We start from the raw sequence: 16,580 nt of genomic DNA, 5'->3' as shown, positions 1-16,580 counted from the left end.
GAGGTTTCTTCCTGTTAAAAGTGAGTTTTTCCTTCCCACTGTCGCCAAAGTGCTTGCTCATAGGGGGTCATATGATTGTTGGGTTTTTCTCTGTATGTATTATTGTAGGGTGTACCTTACAATATAAAGCATCTTGAGGCGACAGTTGTTGTGATTTGGTGCTATATAAATAAAACTGAATTGAATTGAATTACTTTCAGGGTTCCATGCACTATGAAGTAGAGATGTATGCTTTCTTTCTTCAGCTGAGAATGCTTCACCTATGATGCTCAGTTGACCCTATGAGAGTAAACAACACCATGAACATGCATTTACGTATGCATGTGTTTGTGTCTAGACAGGAGAACAAGACTATAATCCAAATTCTTTTTCTGAGGAGATTACTTGTTTCAGTTGTCTCTATTCTTTTGTGCCACAATATCATACTAACACTATAATTTTTGTTGTGTAATATGCCAATCTTGGCTGTGTGATTACAAGATAACATATCACTAAAGCCTAATAATTAAATGGGATGGGCAAAGCTTGAAAGACTCCATTCAATCATGCCTGGGTTATGCAAAATAAGTTTCTTGATGAACACTTCCACCTAGAGGATAATTGGTGCCAAAACATCTAGTTTTATTTTGTTGACGCTTATAGGGAGCAGTACACATGGGTGAGAGAACATATTAAGGAAAAAACACAGTTATTTAAAAATCTCTTCTTCCTTCCTATTTGAGATTTTTCTTCTTCTTTTTTTAGTGTTATAGAGTTTGATGGCTACGATATCCAGAGTGCATTTACGAGAACTACTCCTGAAATCTTTATCCCCTACCCTTTTGTAAGAGTTAATAGTACCAGTGGAAAGAAGGTCCAACTGTCTGCTTTAAACTTGGCCACTGAAAAATACTAGAATCTGTTTGTCTTAATGCTGAATCTGTTTAAATCAGTTTTGTTTTTATTCTTATACTGCAAATAATTTTTCTTAATGTGTTGTGTTTTTCCTCTCTTGTTTGGTGAGCTTTCACAGGGCTTATCAGGTCACAGTTGCTGTTTGCAGATTTTATGGATGGGTTAAAAAATCAGTCATAGTACATTCTAGCTATGCACAGTTTACACAATTCATGTTCAACTAAAAATCAAGACTGTAAACCAAGACTACATTTAAATGTATTTTTAGTTGGTCTAAGGATACATTATACAATCTATTGCTGTAATATGATTCTCATTTTCCCCATAGGTCAGAGGTCAGGGTGAAATGCACTGCAGTGCCGTCCCGATAGACGTTAACGGGGCAAAGGCGGCAATGAACAGGCCTCTGGACACCCACATGGAGCACAGTCTCTCTGATACTGACACAGTCCTTATACAGACCTGTTAACTCCTACATACAGAGCTGCTCTTGCTTTCAGCAGCCAGTTAGTTAGTAGTACGTGACTGTTTAACCTCACAGGCAAAAGAGTAACTCTGCTTATGGCTGCACTGCACATTGTTACTTAAGAATAAATTGTTGCAAGGTTAAACTTTTACTGCACTGTTTGACTGAAAATGTTAAGTCTGTTGCACCAGAGCACACCTCATTTCACTGCAGGGGTGATTCACAACCGATTCTTTCCTGGCTAATATAGCTTATGTGTGTTTATGATATCATTTTTTGTCCTTAATCTCTCACTGATGAAGTGTAAAAAGATATAGGCTGCCCCTAGTTAAGACTTTTTAGATATGCAAAAGGTTAATTTGCTTTATGTACCCCAATTTTCTGTTTCTGCCTTCTCCCCTGAACATTCCTCAAATAGAAAAAAACATCAGCAATGCAAAGCAGTTTAAAAAAAAGTAGCTTAAAAAAAATAAACAACAACTGCAAAATGAAAGTAATGTCAAGTTAATTTTTACTGGAATGTAAGTACAGTTTTTGCAAATAACAAGATTCACCTAGAACATTTACACATATAAGTCCTGTTAGAATTACTATTTTTAATTCGTTTACTGGCTATGTTACATACATATATAACTAGCAAAGGCAGTAGCTTATTAGGAACAATGCCAGGTTGTTATAAAAGGCATGTAAAAAGGTGCAACTTTCATATCCAACGTGGATCTCAACGAGATTAAAAGAAGAGTTACAAGTTGTTGTTTTTTTCCTCTTTGAAAAACTGTATTAACATAATGAAACTGCCCCTCTGGGATCAGGCAGCATTCAGTAGGAGAGGCTTCATTGGTGATCTTTGAGGAACTCCTTCATGTAGTCAGCGAGTGCTTTAGTGTCCTCCAGTGTTACAGCGTTGTAAAGTGATGCGCGAATTCCTCCAACTGACCTGCAGGGTGAGAAAAAAAAAAAAGTGTGTTTCATACTCTGCCTTCTCTGTCTACAAAATTACAAAGCAAATCCAACATCTGTGCTCCTGGCTAAAGTTATTGTCTTCCACTTCCATCCATGGGGTCTGCTTGATCCATCCTAGTAGTTATGAGGTAAGAGTCAGGCTTTACCGTGGCCAGATCACCAGTCTATTACAGGGCCAATACAGAGAACCATTCAAATCATATTCACACCAACCACCAATTTTGAATTGTCAGTTAGTCCAGTTCCCAAGCACCAGCACTAACCAATGTGCCACCCTGTTTCTATAACGTTAAAAGGGAAATTAATTCTACTAGGTTGCAAAATCTACATCTAAAAATCAGATTTAATTGAGCAACACTATACACACAAAATGTTTGTCAAACTAACCTGTGTCCTTTCAGTGAGATCATTCCACGTTTGGAAGCACCATCCAGAAACTCCTTTTCCAAGGCTTCATCTCCCTCTTTCTTCCCCACACGAAATGGTACATTCATCCGGCTCCGACAGGCTGTGTCTACAGGACACCTGAGCAGGTGGACACATGTTACAGCCCGTGGCCATAAGAAGTCTGTGTGAGCTGCTGTGTTTCTGTCTCTTTACTGTGTCTTAAGACTCTCTGCAGGTCCTTCCCCTAATGAAGAGTAGTGAGCTGCTGATTGGACCGTGGAGCACGTGACTGCGTTCAAAAAAGCTGCTCTGACAGCTGCCGGGAGAGAGAGAGAGAAGCGAGCGAGCAGTTTTTGACTGCAGACACGGACCTGGCCCTGGTTTCCAACTTTTTGGGTTACTTTGTATCTGTGTAAGCATGCTTGCGGGTAGACTCAGTGCTTATGCGTGCATAGGCTGAAGCTGAAGGGGTGAGCCGCCTTTTCTTTTGAACAGTTTTCTCCTGTTTCTGGGCTAGGAAGCGAGGGATAGTACTGTCATTTGTTTGTTTTGTTTCGTTCTTAGGGTTTAGTTAGTTTCCTCTGGCAGGACTTAGTTGGTTTTGTTTATTATTTTGGCCTGGGTTCACCCTGGAGCTATGCTTCCTGACATTAAATAAAATCACCTTTTTTTTACTCATAGCCGGTTTCGGATGTTTGGTTTGGGACCCAGGGTGGGTACTTGCTTCTCTCTCCTCAAATCTTATGTGCGTCTCTACATGCCTAGACTAGGGGCGTAACAACACAGCACACAGCTCTGGGTTGAACTCCTTATTTCACTACTAATATGTAGGTTTGGTAGAGTTTTACTTCCTGACCCATTTGTTCATTATCATTTTGCTTTTTCTTCTGAATTCTTGTATTTAAACACCGATGTGATACTTACACATAGAAACCATTAGAAGCATTGATGATGTCATAAATCATGGAGGACTTCTGCTTGTTGAGCATCTCCATGGCAGCACTGCCGCCATTGTTCTTTATCCACTCCAGAACCAGGCTCATGATGTAGATGCTGAACCCAGTGACGAAAAAGATTAAAGTTTGTGACAAATTGACATATTGATCATCTTCAGTCTGGAGGATAAAGATTAACTTCTTACACTGGTGAGTTTTTACCTGAAACATGGGGGTGTGTTGTACAGGGAGTTCATCTCAGCCTGCACCTTGTAGTCCAGGACAATGGGACACTCTTTCAGAGCGCGACCTAACAAGTCCTCTCGCACAATGACCACGGTTACACCGGCACAGCCCACATTCTTCTGAGCCCCAGCGAAAATGAGCCCAAACTGCAGATTGCAGGAGAGCACAATGAATACAGCCTTGCCTACAACTACGGGTCTACTTTGAGACAAAAAAAATGCCTTTGATTTGGCGAGAGGGAACTTATAAGTTCAAAAGGAAGCTAAGAACTAATTTTTCCAGCTCACCTTAGAGACGTCCACAGGTCGGGACAGGAAGTTGGAGGACATGTCGCTCACCAAGACCACCCCATTTGTTTCTGGGGTAAAGTTATATTCAACACCATGGACTGTCTCATTGGAGCAGTAGTACACGTAGGAGGCTGAGGGGTTCAGGGTCCAGCTGCTGGGGTCAGGGATTTCTACACACACACACACACACAAAACCCAGCATAATAAAATCAAAACAAGACTAACAAAGCATCTATAGCCATGCTAGCAGCACAGTGAGATCAATCAAAAACTTATTAAAATAAAACTTTATGGCGATAGCAGAATGTGAAGAAAGTCGTATCAGGTAAGAAGGCTCTTAGGCAAGCTTTCTTGTAATTTTTTCAAGTAGTCTTCAGGAATAGTTCTCCAGGTTTCCTGAAGGACATCCAAAACTCTTTTTTTGGATGTTGGCTGCCTTTTATTTTGCTCACTTTCGAGGTCCACACTGCTTCAATAATGTGTGTTTGGGAATACTGCCATGCTGAAAAATGAAAACTACCCTTCCACTGTATCCATTTCTGATGATGCTTTGGTGAACAGTGATCAGCTGAAGGGCCAGATGTATCTCTTTAACCTCGTTTCAGGTTTTTGTTGGATTTTCTGCCATTTATTGAGGTCATGACTTTCAGATACTATTTTGCTGCTGTAGATAATTTTTAGGCCTCTTACTTCTTTTCCTAGATTTTTCCAGTTTCCTCAAAATTTTTAAAGGACACACTGCACACCATACCGAGATATGCCAATATCTATATTGGTAGCGAGACATAACAATATAATAGCACTTTGGGAATCAGCTTACTGGTGCAAAAATACAATTTTACGTCTGTCAAACGGTGTTATCTTTGTCTGTGAAGATTCTCACTCATCCAGGTCATCGTAGTCTAAGGAGTTCGGAAAGAAAAGCTTCTGGACTTATTTAAGTTTCCTTGAAGACGTTTCACCTCTCATCGGAGAAGCTTCTTCAGCTCTGACAGCAATTGGTGGAGAGTCCCAGATTTTAAGCCGTATGGGAGTGTCCCCAAGAAGGTCATGTTATCTTTGTTTTTTCCCATAGATTCAATTAAAGAAACGGGAGAAAATGTATGTTTGCAATATGCAGCTAGAGTCTAAATATAATTCAATTAAAATTGTTCTTTGTCAGCTTTTACTGCTTTGTGTAGACGCAACACTGGTTAACCCCTGGAGTTACATGGCTTTTTTAAGGTTTGAATGATTAACGCCTCTAAAAATGGTCAGGTGGAGTAACTGAATTGAAAATAAGTGAAAAAGACGCCAATTTAAAAAAAAAAAAAACCTTTGAAAGACCTTCAGAAAGCCTGAGAAACTACTTCTCAAAACCACTGCAAAAAATTAGAAGAAAGTCTGTTTTCCTGGCACAAAATATAAAGAAATGAAGGGTGGCTTAAGACTTTTGCACAGTACTGTAATTCAAAGCACCATAATGTTGATTCTAAATATTACGCCCAACCATGTGGAAATGACCACTTGCATACCAGAGTCTTTCACTGGTGCTTGGCTCTATTGTTTATTATGCAACCGCCCGGGTACACAGCCAGATTTTGTAGACTCACTGTCCTGATGCAGTCAGAATAACAATTACTGACTATTTCAGCTTATACTAGTTTTTCCTTTTTTTCCGTTTTAATGTCATGGCAGGAAAAAAAAAAGAAAAGAAAAAACTTGCCAGTCTGCACACTTACTCGTGTAACTATCAAGTTTTGGGTGAACAACATTCACTTTGCCATATTTCTCCGCTTCCTTTGCTGCTTTGGCTGACCACGTGCCCGTCACCAGGTAATCGGCACACCTATCCTCCTTAAGGCCAATCAGGTTGAGAGGAACACTGCTGAACTGTCCAGACCCACCACCCTGCAGGAACAGTACCTTGTAGTTGTCTGGAATATTTCTGAGAAAAAAAATACCAGTGTGTGTTTAAGGCAATCCGGACATAATCATGTGCAGACGTAAACTTACAGGAAGTCTGATTCTTAAACCAAGCAAAGGTACAGTTTGAAAGCAAAGAGCTTTACTCAGCTGAGACACTAGTGTGGTTTAAATGTGATAGGTAAAATATGCAGCTATCTCTTGTACATCTCTGTCTCCATCGGATTGACAGCAATGTGACTGTCTAAGAATAACCTCGAAGAAAAGGTGCACAACCATCTCGTTTGACCGGTTTGCCTGTCATTAGCGCTGTTGTATGAAAGAGGAAAAAAGGGTACGAGGGTTCATGCATTAAAAGAAGTCTGACTATGATTACAACACGTTATGTACTGTGAGCTGAAACTACAAGAAAAAAAATGAACACCTTTGTTTGAGGCGTGATTATAGTGCAGCATATCTGAAGAAACACAACAGAGCAACAAAAGTTACTTACAACAGCTCTCGCAGGAGGCTCTCTGTTTTGTTGATAATTTTATTGAAGTCTGATGATCGGTGACTCATCTCTAGTACAAAAAGAACATTTGGGGGGATTTTATTTCACTGTATAAGACGTACACGCACCTTTGATGAGAATGTGATATTTGTGATGTTTAATATTTCACAGATTCCAGAGACCGAGGAAGCAGTGATCAGCTATGAAATATCTGGACATATGGAAATCTCTCAAGGTTTATTAATCTGGACACAGTAGAGTAAACACACACTGTGTATGAAATGTCAGCTATAGGCCACAATTAACAAGAGGTCACAAAGGATCCATCTCAACAGAGTCATCCTGTACTGAAAAATCTAGAGACAATACATTAACATGTTTGTGTACTGATCTGTTTTTCTACTCACCGAGGACACTGATGCCAGTGCCGCTGTAGTTAAGGAGCTCATTCTGTGCTTGAAGCAGCACCTGCAACACATCGTGTAAGTATCTCTTCAAAACGTCTTGGTGCATTCTCAATCATCCAGGAAAGTAAATCTCCAAAAGTTGATTCTGTTCATCTGGACGTAGCGTTTTGTGGGAGAAACGTTTCGTCACTCATCCAAGTGACTTCTTCAGTCTCAGCTGACTGCAGGTTTCCCCAAACTTCCTCAAACAGTACATTTGCATAATGACTGAAACCAGCCCACTGAGGAACAATGGGCTGGGAGGTCAGTTCCTTAATCTTAGTTATGCAAATTCTCATGACCATTGATCAACAACCACTGACCAAAACCCACTGATCAAAGACCACTGATCAATGACCATGAGAACCATTCGCAGAGAGTTGGGGAATGGCTGCAATCACAGCATTGTAAGATGACGAAAGATGTACCCTTAGGCCCCCTCCTTGATTCAGAGATGGTTTTTCCCTTTTCACGTAAATGGCCTCCCTGACTCCGCACTCAATGGTCCATTGAGCGGTCAATGGTCATCAGAATTTGCATAACTAAGATTAAGGAACTGACATCCCAGCCCATTGTTCCTCAGTGGGCTGGTTTCAGTCATTATGCAAATGTACTGTTTATAAGATTGGGGAAACCTGCAGTCAGCTGAGACTGAAGAAGTCACTTGGATGAGTGATGAAACGTTTCTCCCACAAAACGCTACGTCCAGATGAACAGAATCAATTTTTGGATATCTCTTCAAAAACTATGATGGTAGCTGAACACGTTTTTTTTTTTTTATTGCACTAAAAATAAAGTTTGGACTGCAACAAGAAAACAGCTGTTAATGAAACCACAAAGATGTGTTTGGTCTTTGTTACTAACCAACATGTTGGTTTGTAAATTTAAATTAAAAATGTGTTGCACCTCTGATCACTATCTTATAAATAGGACTGCTATTAATAACTAATGAATACACATTTTAGCTTCACAAATCTTATTTGACCTAAAAAAAAAAAAAAAAAATCATAAAATGACCAACTGATGCTCCTAAACGTAAACTTTGCTGTCACATTAAAGTTTTTCTAGTCTAGAAAAGGGGCTTTTAGTAAATGACTAATGCAGAGTCACTGCTAAGAGAAGTTTTTGCATGTGTTTTGTATATATGCTGTTTCTGGCCATTTGATAAACTACAGTGTTTTTGAGCATGAGTAAATTAAACCACATTTTGAAACACTGTTGGAAAGCCAAAATCTTGGTGGGCTGCAAAATAGCAAAAAACAAACTTGCCTAAGCACTAAAACAGTCGATAATCAGCATTGCAACTGTACACCAGTGAGTTTACGTGTCAGTCTCTTTCCGTTTCACAATTTTTTATTTTGTTTTGACCATTTAAACGCCTCATGACTAAATCCTTACAGTTCATTGGGTTTATCGGGCTCTACAAAGCCCCGCAGGCAGCAGTACAAACCACTCAGAGTACATTAAGTCTGCAGTCAACCGAAAAGACCTCGCGGGAGGCGTCAGTGTTATCTGGGAGCTGTGATTTGTTCTCATCTAAGCGTGTTTCTTCTGCCATCTAGAGGTTCTCTCTGCCGCTACCAGTGAACCACAAAGGAGCAGGTTTCCACATGAATGAATGAGGCTGATGCAACTCAACACACTGTTGACAAATGCCAAGCTGACAATGGCATTAAACCAGAAGTCCTTTTCCTCATACAGTGTCTCTCTTTACGAAAATGAAAGGAAAATGAGGCCATCGCGACCCGCCTGCGGTTAAACAAATTATAAACTGGCAATTTGCTTTAATGCAGTTTACAATTAGCTCGCTTTTTTCTGCGTTTCTGCACATTATTAACGTTACACAAGCAACAGAGGGATAGCAACTTACAGAGGGGGGAAGTTTTGCAGGTCCGGCTCCAAAGTTGATGGTTTGTTTGTGCTCCATGATCTAAAGCGAGCTCGAAATTCCGGCTGGTGGATGCTGTCCCTGCTTGCTTTCTCTACCAGATTCAGCGCTGTGAAAGCCTCAGCTTCGGCCGTGTCCCTGCTCTCCTCCTCCAGCACTGGTTGGCTTGGATGCCGGTTATGTATATAGCATGTTGCGTTTGGGAACGCCTCGTAAATTTGTAGCCTCAAATTACAAAATAGGGTCATGCAATCTAGGTTACAATGCATAGTTGACCATGTGAGGGAGTATTAATGCATGATGCATCCTCAAATCCTCAAAAAGTTTATTCTGTTCATATGGACGCAGCGTTTTCGGAAAACGTTAACTCCAGTAATTACTGATTATAATTATTTTTAGCAGTTATTGTCACACGTTCAAACAGGCGGATTAACCTTTTAGGCTGTCCGAGTGGATAAGCTCTGATTCAAATATTAAACAATTATTTTATTTAAAAAAAAACAAACTCTGTGGCTCCTGTTTTAAATTGAAAGCATAATTAAACATTGTTCTCAAAGCACCTTGTACTCAAATGTTCTCTTAAGTCAATATTAGAGTAAGAGTACTCTGGGTTAGTGTTATTATATTTAAACTATTGTGAAATAACTACTGTGAAATTTTCCCAGACTGTTTTCCCTTTGATCTTAAGTACGGTAACAACTTGATTTTAAAAGATTTACAACATTGTAAAATATTTAACTTAAATTATTTATTAAATTAGATCATGCAGAAACTTCTTAACTGAGATCAAATTATTTTTTTTCCTCATTTCAATTATTTCACATATATAATAAACTATACATAGATCTTACACTTGCCTTTTTTTTTTTTTTGACCAGTTCACGCCAACTAAGTTACTTACTTACTTGGCAGCACTTGAAGGCACCACCAGGACCCAAACTAGGACCCGTTGTCACGTGACTGGCTGAGTGCACCGTCACGCCACCGAAAATGTGAGCGAGCAAAACTTAAGTAACAAGTCTTAAGTAATTTGAAAGCATTTTAGACGTATAGCAGGAAGAGCACTGGTTGCTCTTTCACAGTATCCTGTTTATTCAATGATCAATTAATCAAAGCTGCAGGAATTTGGAATTTCTGGAAATGACAAATTCATATTGCTTGCCAGCATGAATTGATTCTGCAAAGTTATGGCATTGAGAAGAGGAGGAATAACAACATCCCATAGAGCTTATATGGAACCTCTCATATTGTGTCTTCAACATTTAGACACATTTTGATCAAATGTTTCCTTATTATCCTGATAGCTTCTGATTACTTTTCATAGAACTATGTTTCAGCGTTCTATTTTTTTCCTATTTTGATGTATTGTGTCTAACTGCACACTATAGAAGGAGAAAAACACACTTTCCACTTATAAATACCACTGAACAGATTATTGCCCCCCACAACAGCAAAACATCTGAAGAGCAGAACATTAACGGGGTTTAATGGAGACAAGTCGCATGCACTCACAGCTGCTTCCTCAAAAAGTCAACATCAAAAGAGAGTACATAGGATAGCATCGTGAAAAAACAACAAAATATAATATATCCGAGCAAACAAACGCAACATATTGTGTTTTCCTTCAGATTTGATTCTGTCTAATATCTGCAATGATAGAGAAAATGAACATCCCACAGTGTGTTTTACACATCTGCTCTCTGTAAGGATGGACGTAAAGACGTAAATGCCCTTCGTTTGAAGTCACTCTCACCAGTAGCTGCACACTGTACCACCTTGTCACACACAATTGACAAAAAAGACACGGTTTTCACTATTTGAATCTAAACTTTGATCTCTTCTTAATCCTAACCGAACTCAAATGCAGACTGATATATATTTGTTATATATTTGTCCTCAAAATAACAACATTTCCCACAGTCAAAGGTGGAAGTGTGAACATGAGCATTTTTAAAAAAGATGAGATGAAAGTAAACAAACGTTTGAAAATGTAAGCACAACAGACTAAACTGAGTCAGTTTGAGTGTTTACTGCACAGTATTGCACAGAGTGTTGTGTTACCAAAGATTCAGCAAGACAATTTTCTATCAAATGGAAATAGTCCATTGCAGTTGCTGTTGGCACAGTTTGGGTTTTTTTCTACGAAGTTGTAACAAAGGTAAAACCAGAAGCTCTAGCAGTCAGGCTGACAGCATTAATTTAACCGTAACTTAGAAAAGCGTGACAGAGGTAATTGTATTTCAGCAGCTCGTGAAACACACGAGACTCGCTTGACCGGTTTGTCCCTTTTTAGAGATCACATGGAATTATACAATGTTTCAGTGTGTGTGTGTGTGTGTGTGTGGGTGTGTGCATGTCCAAGCAAACATACACTACAGTGATCAGACTGCTCTCGTCTCAGGAGAAAGTATAAATAAACAATGAGTGCACCGTGTCCAAATGCTCAGCATGGCCTTTAGGGGCCAGATGAAAGAAAGTGCATCTCTGCTTCTCCTTTGGGTGCCCGATGATCCGTCTCTACTCCTTCCTCTGCGTCTGTGTTTCCCACTCTGACTCTCCCTCTTGAGCGCCACAGCAAAATGGCAGGGAAGGCATGCTTGAAAGCCTTTCTAAAGTTGTTGCCCGTGAAAGCATACACAAACGGGTTTACAGAAGAGTTGGAGTAAGACATGCAGTGACCCCATATCTTCAGCTGTGAATGCAAAATTAAGGCGCACTCGATTTTCAAGTTTTTCAATTCAAATCACAACACCAGTCAGCTCAAGGTGCTTAATATTGTAAAGAACCTACAATAATGTTGGACTATTGGAAGGAAAAACTCATTCTTAACAGGAAGAAACCTGTGGCAGATGAAAATAATCGAACGCTGTCACTGTTTTTAAAGCGACAGCATCAGTTTCTGTCATCACAGTACTTTTGTTCACTGTCACACCTTTAAGAGCTACACTAAGACTGTATACTCACCTAGTGACACCCTGAAAATGACACTCCCTATCACTCCCCACCCCTGGCATTTGATAGACATAGATCCTGAGGAAAAAAAAGTAAATTCTGGGTGTATTTGACTTTGTTCTGAGGTTCTAGCGAGGAGCCAAGGGTTAGCTGCACCAGCGATGACGCCTGTTAGGGGTTTTGCAAACTTCCCTACATCTGGATCTTCTTGTCATTTCTCGCTAGATATTTTCACAACAACAAACTTCAATGGGATAGCCAAACATCTGAGTAATAGTTTTGTAGTTGTAGTTTTCCCAAAACCTTGACAACAATAAAAAAAAATCGCGGTCTTCCTGTTAAAAGGGAGCTTTTCCTCCCCATCACCCTGATTGACAGCTGGTTGTTTGGGTTTTCTTTTTAATACTGTAGGATATTGATTTTGCATTTATTGTATTGATCTGGTGTTACATATAAAACAAAAATGAAACGATGACCATCTAATCAGTAATAAAAGAGATCACCTTATATAGGATGTAACTCTGGAGGCCAAAAGCTTGCAGGAGGATGCAAACCTGGATCAGCCCCCAACAGACGAGGAATAGAGACACCATCACCACCACCATACGAGAGACTCGCGCCCGTACTGCTACTGCACAATTTAACTGGAATAAAGGAGGCATTGCCAAGTCTTTGTAATTAAAAGGAATATTTGAAATTCTCTGTGGATTTAATATGTGAAAAATAAATAATTTCCTACTTGGTAGCCACTGCCAATGGTATTCATGCTGGGCTGGCCCATCCGCTTGAGCATGATGGCATAACACGCAGTGATGGTAAGCAGAGGTAAGAGGTAGACAGCTAGAAAGCTGTAGATGGTGAAAGCTCTCTGGAGGTGGGCAGAGGGAAAAACATCACTGCAGTATGTCTGAGGACTGAACCAGCAGTATCCCACCTCCAGCGACAGGGATGGACAGAATCAAGGAGCCTGGAGGACAAGGGACATGGCATGTATCTTCTTATACTGTGGCAAATAAAAAATAACAAGAAGCACTCATTGAAGTGCAAACCTTCGCGAAGGCAGCTCACTCTCTGGTAGGGCTGCCACGATTAGTCGACTAGTCACGATTACGTCGACTATCAAAATCGTCGACGACTGATTTAATAGTCGACGCGTCGTTTGAAGCTTTGTAAGATCACAAAAGACGCAGGAATAAGTAGTAGATTTAAGAGTGTAATAACGGACTGAAACAGAAGATGGCAGCACTGCATATACAAGGATGCCGGCTGCCGTTAAACCCCGAAGAAGAAGAAGCAGTGTCCCAGAATTCATAGCGCAGCCCAGCTCAGTTTACAACAATGGCGGCAGCTAGTTAGTTTTAATATTACTCTTATTATTCTTTCTGGGTCACAAAATAAACGTTTAACATATTTTTAGGCGAGAATGTAGCTGTGTAAACCTCAAATATCTGCTCAGTTTATCAAGACATATTTTCAAAAGCGCTCCGACGTTTTCGGAGACGTCTGTTACCCACTAGCTCGATAGCTAGCCGGGGGCACGGCTCACCAGAGCCCGTGAGAACACCGTGACTCCCGGCAAATCGTTTTCAAACCCACCGCCGTCTTTCTCAGGTTAAATATATATAAGTCACTTAGATAACTTCAAAATGTTATTGTTTGGCTTTTTTTTTAGTATTTTATTTGTTCCTGAGTAAATCGGTTTGGCTGAGATTAAAGTTATAGTTTTTACACAGCTGAATAAACGTCAAGCAGACAACTGATTATCAGAAGTGTGAGATGCTCGAGAATATACTCCGGTGTCCCGTTATATTTTAGATAGCAAGGAGTTTATTAAACTTCACCGAAACAATCTGCAAATTTCATTAAAATTTAATAAACTATCATCTTGTCTTTATTTTTAGTTAGCACATACCTTAAACACTTAAAGCTGTAAGCTAATGATAGTTATATAAGAGCAGATGCTGCTGGTGCAATAAGCTGTACGCTGTACGTCCAATGGATGCATGATCTGATTAGTCGACTAATCGCAAAAATAATCGGTGACTAGTCGACTATCAAAATAATCGTTTGTGGCAGCCCTACTCTCTGGACAGGATTTACCTTTGAGGGAACAGTACTGCATTTTGTGTATATTAATTTTGTTGTATTTGTTCTTTGAAATGTACTTTAAGATGTTTGTAATCCAAGTAAAATCCTATAAGTGTAGCAGATGTTTGTTTTGATTACACAAACCTTATATAGGAGAAGATAATGGATAATAGGTAATCTCTTTCCCGTAGTATATTTTCATTCTTTTCTATCCTATAAGATGTTTTGGGGTCCTAAATTATAAAACTTTTTGACAAAGTTTTATCAGAATTAATTAAAAACTTTTGGAGAATGGTGTTTATAGACAGAAAAACAAGCACACATGCATCAGTGGATAATAGATCAATTATTGGATAATTAATTGTCCATTAAATTCATGGATTAAATAACTAGAGTCCTATTTGTGATGTGGGTGCACATGTGTGCATGGTATGTTTGTATGGTACCTATTCAGATAGACAGGGAGATGGCCAGAGCCCTCCGAGGCATCCAATGTCTCAGAGATTGCAGAGGGTACAAAGTCACGTAGCAGCAGTCGACACTCATTGCTGACAGAGTGATACATGTCGCCTGTGCAGTCACCTGAAAACCAGGAACACAAGGTATGTTTGTTACTATCACTGTGCAACAAAACCTTTTTAAACCTGTGGTGTCTGGTGTATTTTATTGTGTTATATCTTGTAGAAAGTGAAAACATGAGAAATATATGCAATTAATGTGTTGGGAATTTTGAGTATTTGCGTTCATAATATCGAGGAGCTTATCTGGGCACTAAATAGACCTTTGCTCAATGTTACAGTCTTCTTTTCAGATGAAGGTAAATTTGGCATTTTATTTGGAAATCAAGGTCCTAGAGTCTGGAGGAAGAGTAGAGAGGCCCAATAACCAAGGTGTTCAGCATGCTATGTCATCTTCTGATGTTGGAGCTGGTCTCAGCCAGAAGAACATTTCATTCTTTGATCTGCTAACAAGCATTATGGAGATCCAGTTTTCCTTTTCGAGCAGCACCTGCCCACAGTACTAAACATCTAATAACATAACATGCTGACCATGTTATTACTGCTTGATTTGATAGATAACTGGCCTGACCTGGCCTAACTGGCCTCACAGGATCTATGGGGTATTGTCAGGAAGAACGTGAAAAATATACACCCCAAAAAAGGAGCTGAATGCTGCCATCAAAGCAACCCAGGCTTAAAAAAAAAACACCTCAGCAGTGCCACAAGCTGATTGAGCCGTGCTATGCTGCACAAGTGGGGGTTATATGGTAGGATGTTTCTTAACAAGTGGTTCAAGTGGTATAACCTTATTTACAGCTATGATTTACTTATGTAGTTTAATCAGATGCCTCATGTGTAATCATCTGATGTGTCTTAGAAAGTTGGGGATGTCTACAGATAGTAATGTCATTGCCAAAGAGACTGGATGGCTACGCTACATAACTGATAGTTATGGGTATTCATTCAGTGGTGATTCTGGGCATTTTTCAAAGACAGAAGGAAGTTGAACTAACAGGCATGAAGCTGTGCTCCTCATCAGCTTGTGTAAGTAAAGAACTTTTAAACTTGAAAAATCTGTCAAGGAAGACTTATCTTTCACAGAAATTTCAACTGCATGAGCAACACAAAGGACATAAACCAGGAATTTTTAATGTAACTTTGACAGCCTTATTTATTATTTTTATTAATTTGATGTTAACCTGGATGTTATGGCAGTGCTTTTGTATTAGCAGTATTTTAATTTTAGCTAATTGTTAAACTGATATTGTGTACCAGCTATCAAAGTGCAAAAATATATATATATTTTTATTGCATAAGTGTAAATTTAAAAAAGTTTTTTTTCAATATTTTTCTTTCTCTTTTTTTTTGCATTATTTGGGAAGCTGCACCATTAGTTATCTGATGTACTTTGTATAATGAGCTAATGTCTCACTGGACTTTAAATTATTATTGCAGAACACTTACATGGTGTTTGAATTAACATCTGTTGAAGTCATTAACATCATTAATGTTGAACAGTTAATGGTGACTGATATTATGTTTCAATTCTGTTGCCACTCTCATTTTTCCAGCCTGTCGCAGTTTCTGTGTAGTGTATCTCACTTGCTGAAGAAGTCTTTTAAATGTCTTAGCATTTATTTTTATTTATTGTTAATGGCTTTTCATGGTAAATATTTAAATTAAAGGAATCAAAGGGACAGAACAGCAGAGTTACTGTTTGGTTTTTTTTATTCAATCATATGTTAAACAAATTTTTGTTTTATTTACATTTGAAAAAATAAAACATTTCATGGAACCGTTAAAACAAGCAAACATATGAGAGCTTCTTTCTAAAAACTGCAGTGTTTCAGAGATATTTACCTATAAAGAAATTGGCAACAGTCTTCATCTTCTGGTGTTTAGTGATAACATGGATCACTAAAGAGTTCCCAACTAGACCAACCAGCATGATGAAGCCAAAGAAAGTGGGGACCAGCCAGGCATTAACCAGCACCGGTGGCCCTTGGCCTGTCAGAGTTGCAGACTTGTTGCATACAGACACACACTCTGGACCGTGATCAGAGTCTGATTCCACCATCATCTTCATGCATCAAAGCCAATGATATTTCTGCAATAAATATAGAACAT

At 39.2% G+C, this 16,580-nt stretch overlaps 2 protein-coding genes across 2 annotated transcripts; both read right to left on the bottom strand.

Moving 5' to 3' along the window:
- Nucleotides 1-1,854: 1,854 nt before the first annotated feature.
- On the bottom strand, nt 1,855-9,089 carry psat1 (phosphoserine aminotransferase 1). Its single transcript, XM_084947014.1, has 9 exons — nt 8,896-9,089; nt 6,987-7,047; nt 6,580-6,649; nt 5,903-6,108; nt 4,179-4,351; nt 3,868-4,037; nt 3,635-3,763; nt 2,711-2,848; nt 1,855-2,297 (listed from the first exon to the last, which is right to left on the bottom strand). Exons 1-9 carry the CDS (start codon nt 8,950-8,952, stop codon nt 2,195-2,197), a joined length of 1,107 nt encoding a protein of 368 aa, XP_084803140.1. The 5' UTR covers nt 8,953-9,089; the 3' UTR covers nt 1,855-2,194.
- A 610-nt stretch (nt 9,090-9,699) lies between these two features.
- On the bottom strand, nt 9,700-16,551 carry kiss1rb (KISS1 receptor b). The gene is given in 7 exon segments (XM_084946279.1): nt 9,700-11,605; nt 12,369-12,509; nt 12,605-12,806; nt 12,808-12,832; nt 14,400-14,606; nt 15,268-15,279; nt 16,314-16,551. Coding segments are annotated over 7 exon segments (1,050 nt in total). The 5' UTR covers nt 16,540-16,551; the 3' UTR covers nt 9,700-11,368.
- Nucleotides 16,552-16,580: the final 29 nt, after the last annotated feature.

Source organism: Perissodus microlepis, chromosome 12, assembly GCF_051167445.1.
Source record: "Perissodus microlepis isolate ML-2025 ecotype Zambia chromosome 12, ASM5116744v1, whole genome shotgun sequence".
Taxonomy (NCBI): Eukaryota; Metazoa; Chordata; class Actinopteri; order Cichliformes; family Cichlidae; genus Perissodus; species Perissodus microlepis.
Note: the sequence above shows the minus strand (reverse complement) of the source record. Positions and strands in the feature narration are given on the sequence as shown.

What these genes read in the sequence shown, in the direction of transcription:
- psat1 (XM_084947014.1), bottom strand. Translation starts at nt 8,952, where the DNA reads ATGGAGCACAAACAAACCATCAACTTTGGAGCCGGACCTGCAAAACTT. An exon ending in CTGCAAAACTTCCCCCCTCT is followed by an intron (nt 7,048 to 8,895) that starts GTAAGTTGCTAT and finishes GATGTGTTGCAG; the next exon opens with GTGCTGCTTCAAGCACAGAA. An exon ending in GCTTCTAATGGTTTCTATGT is followed by an intron (nt 2,849 to 3,634) that starts GTAAGTATCACA and finishes CCACCTGCTCAG; the next exon opens with GTGTCCTGTAGACACAGCCT.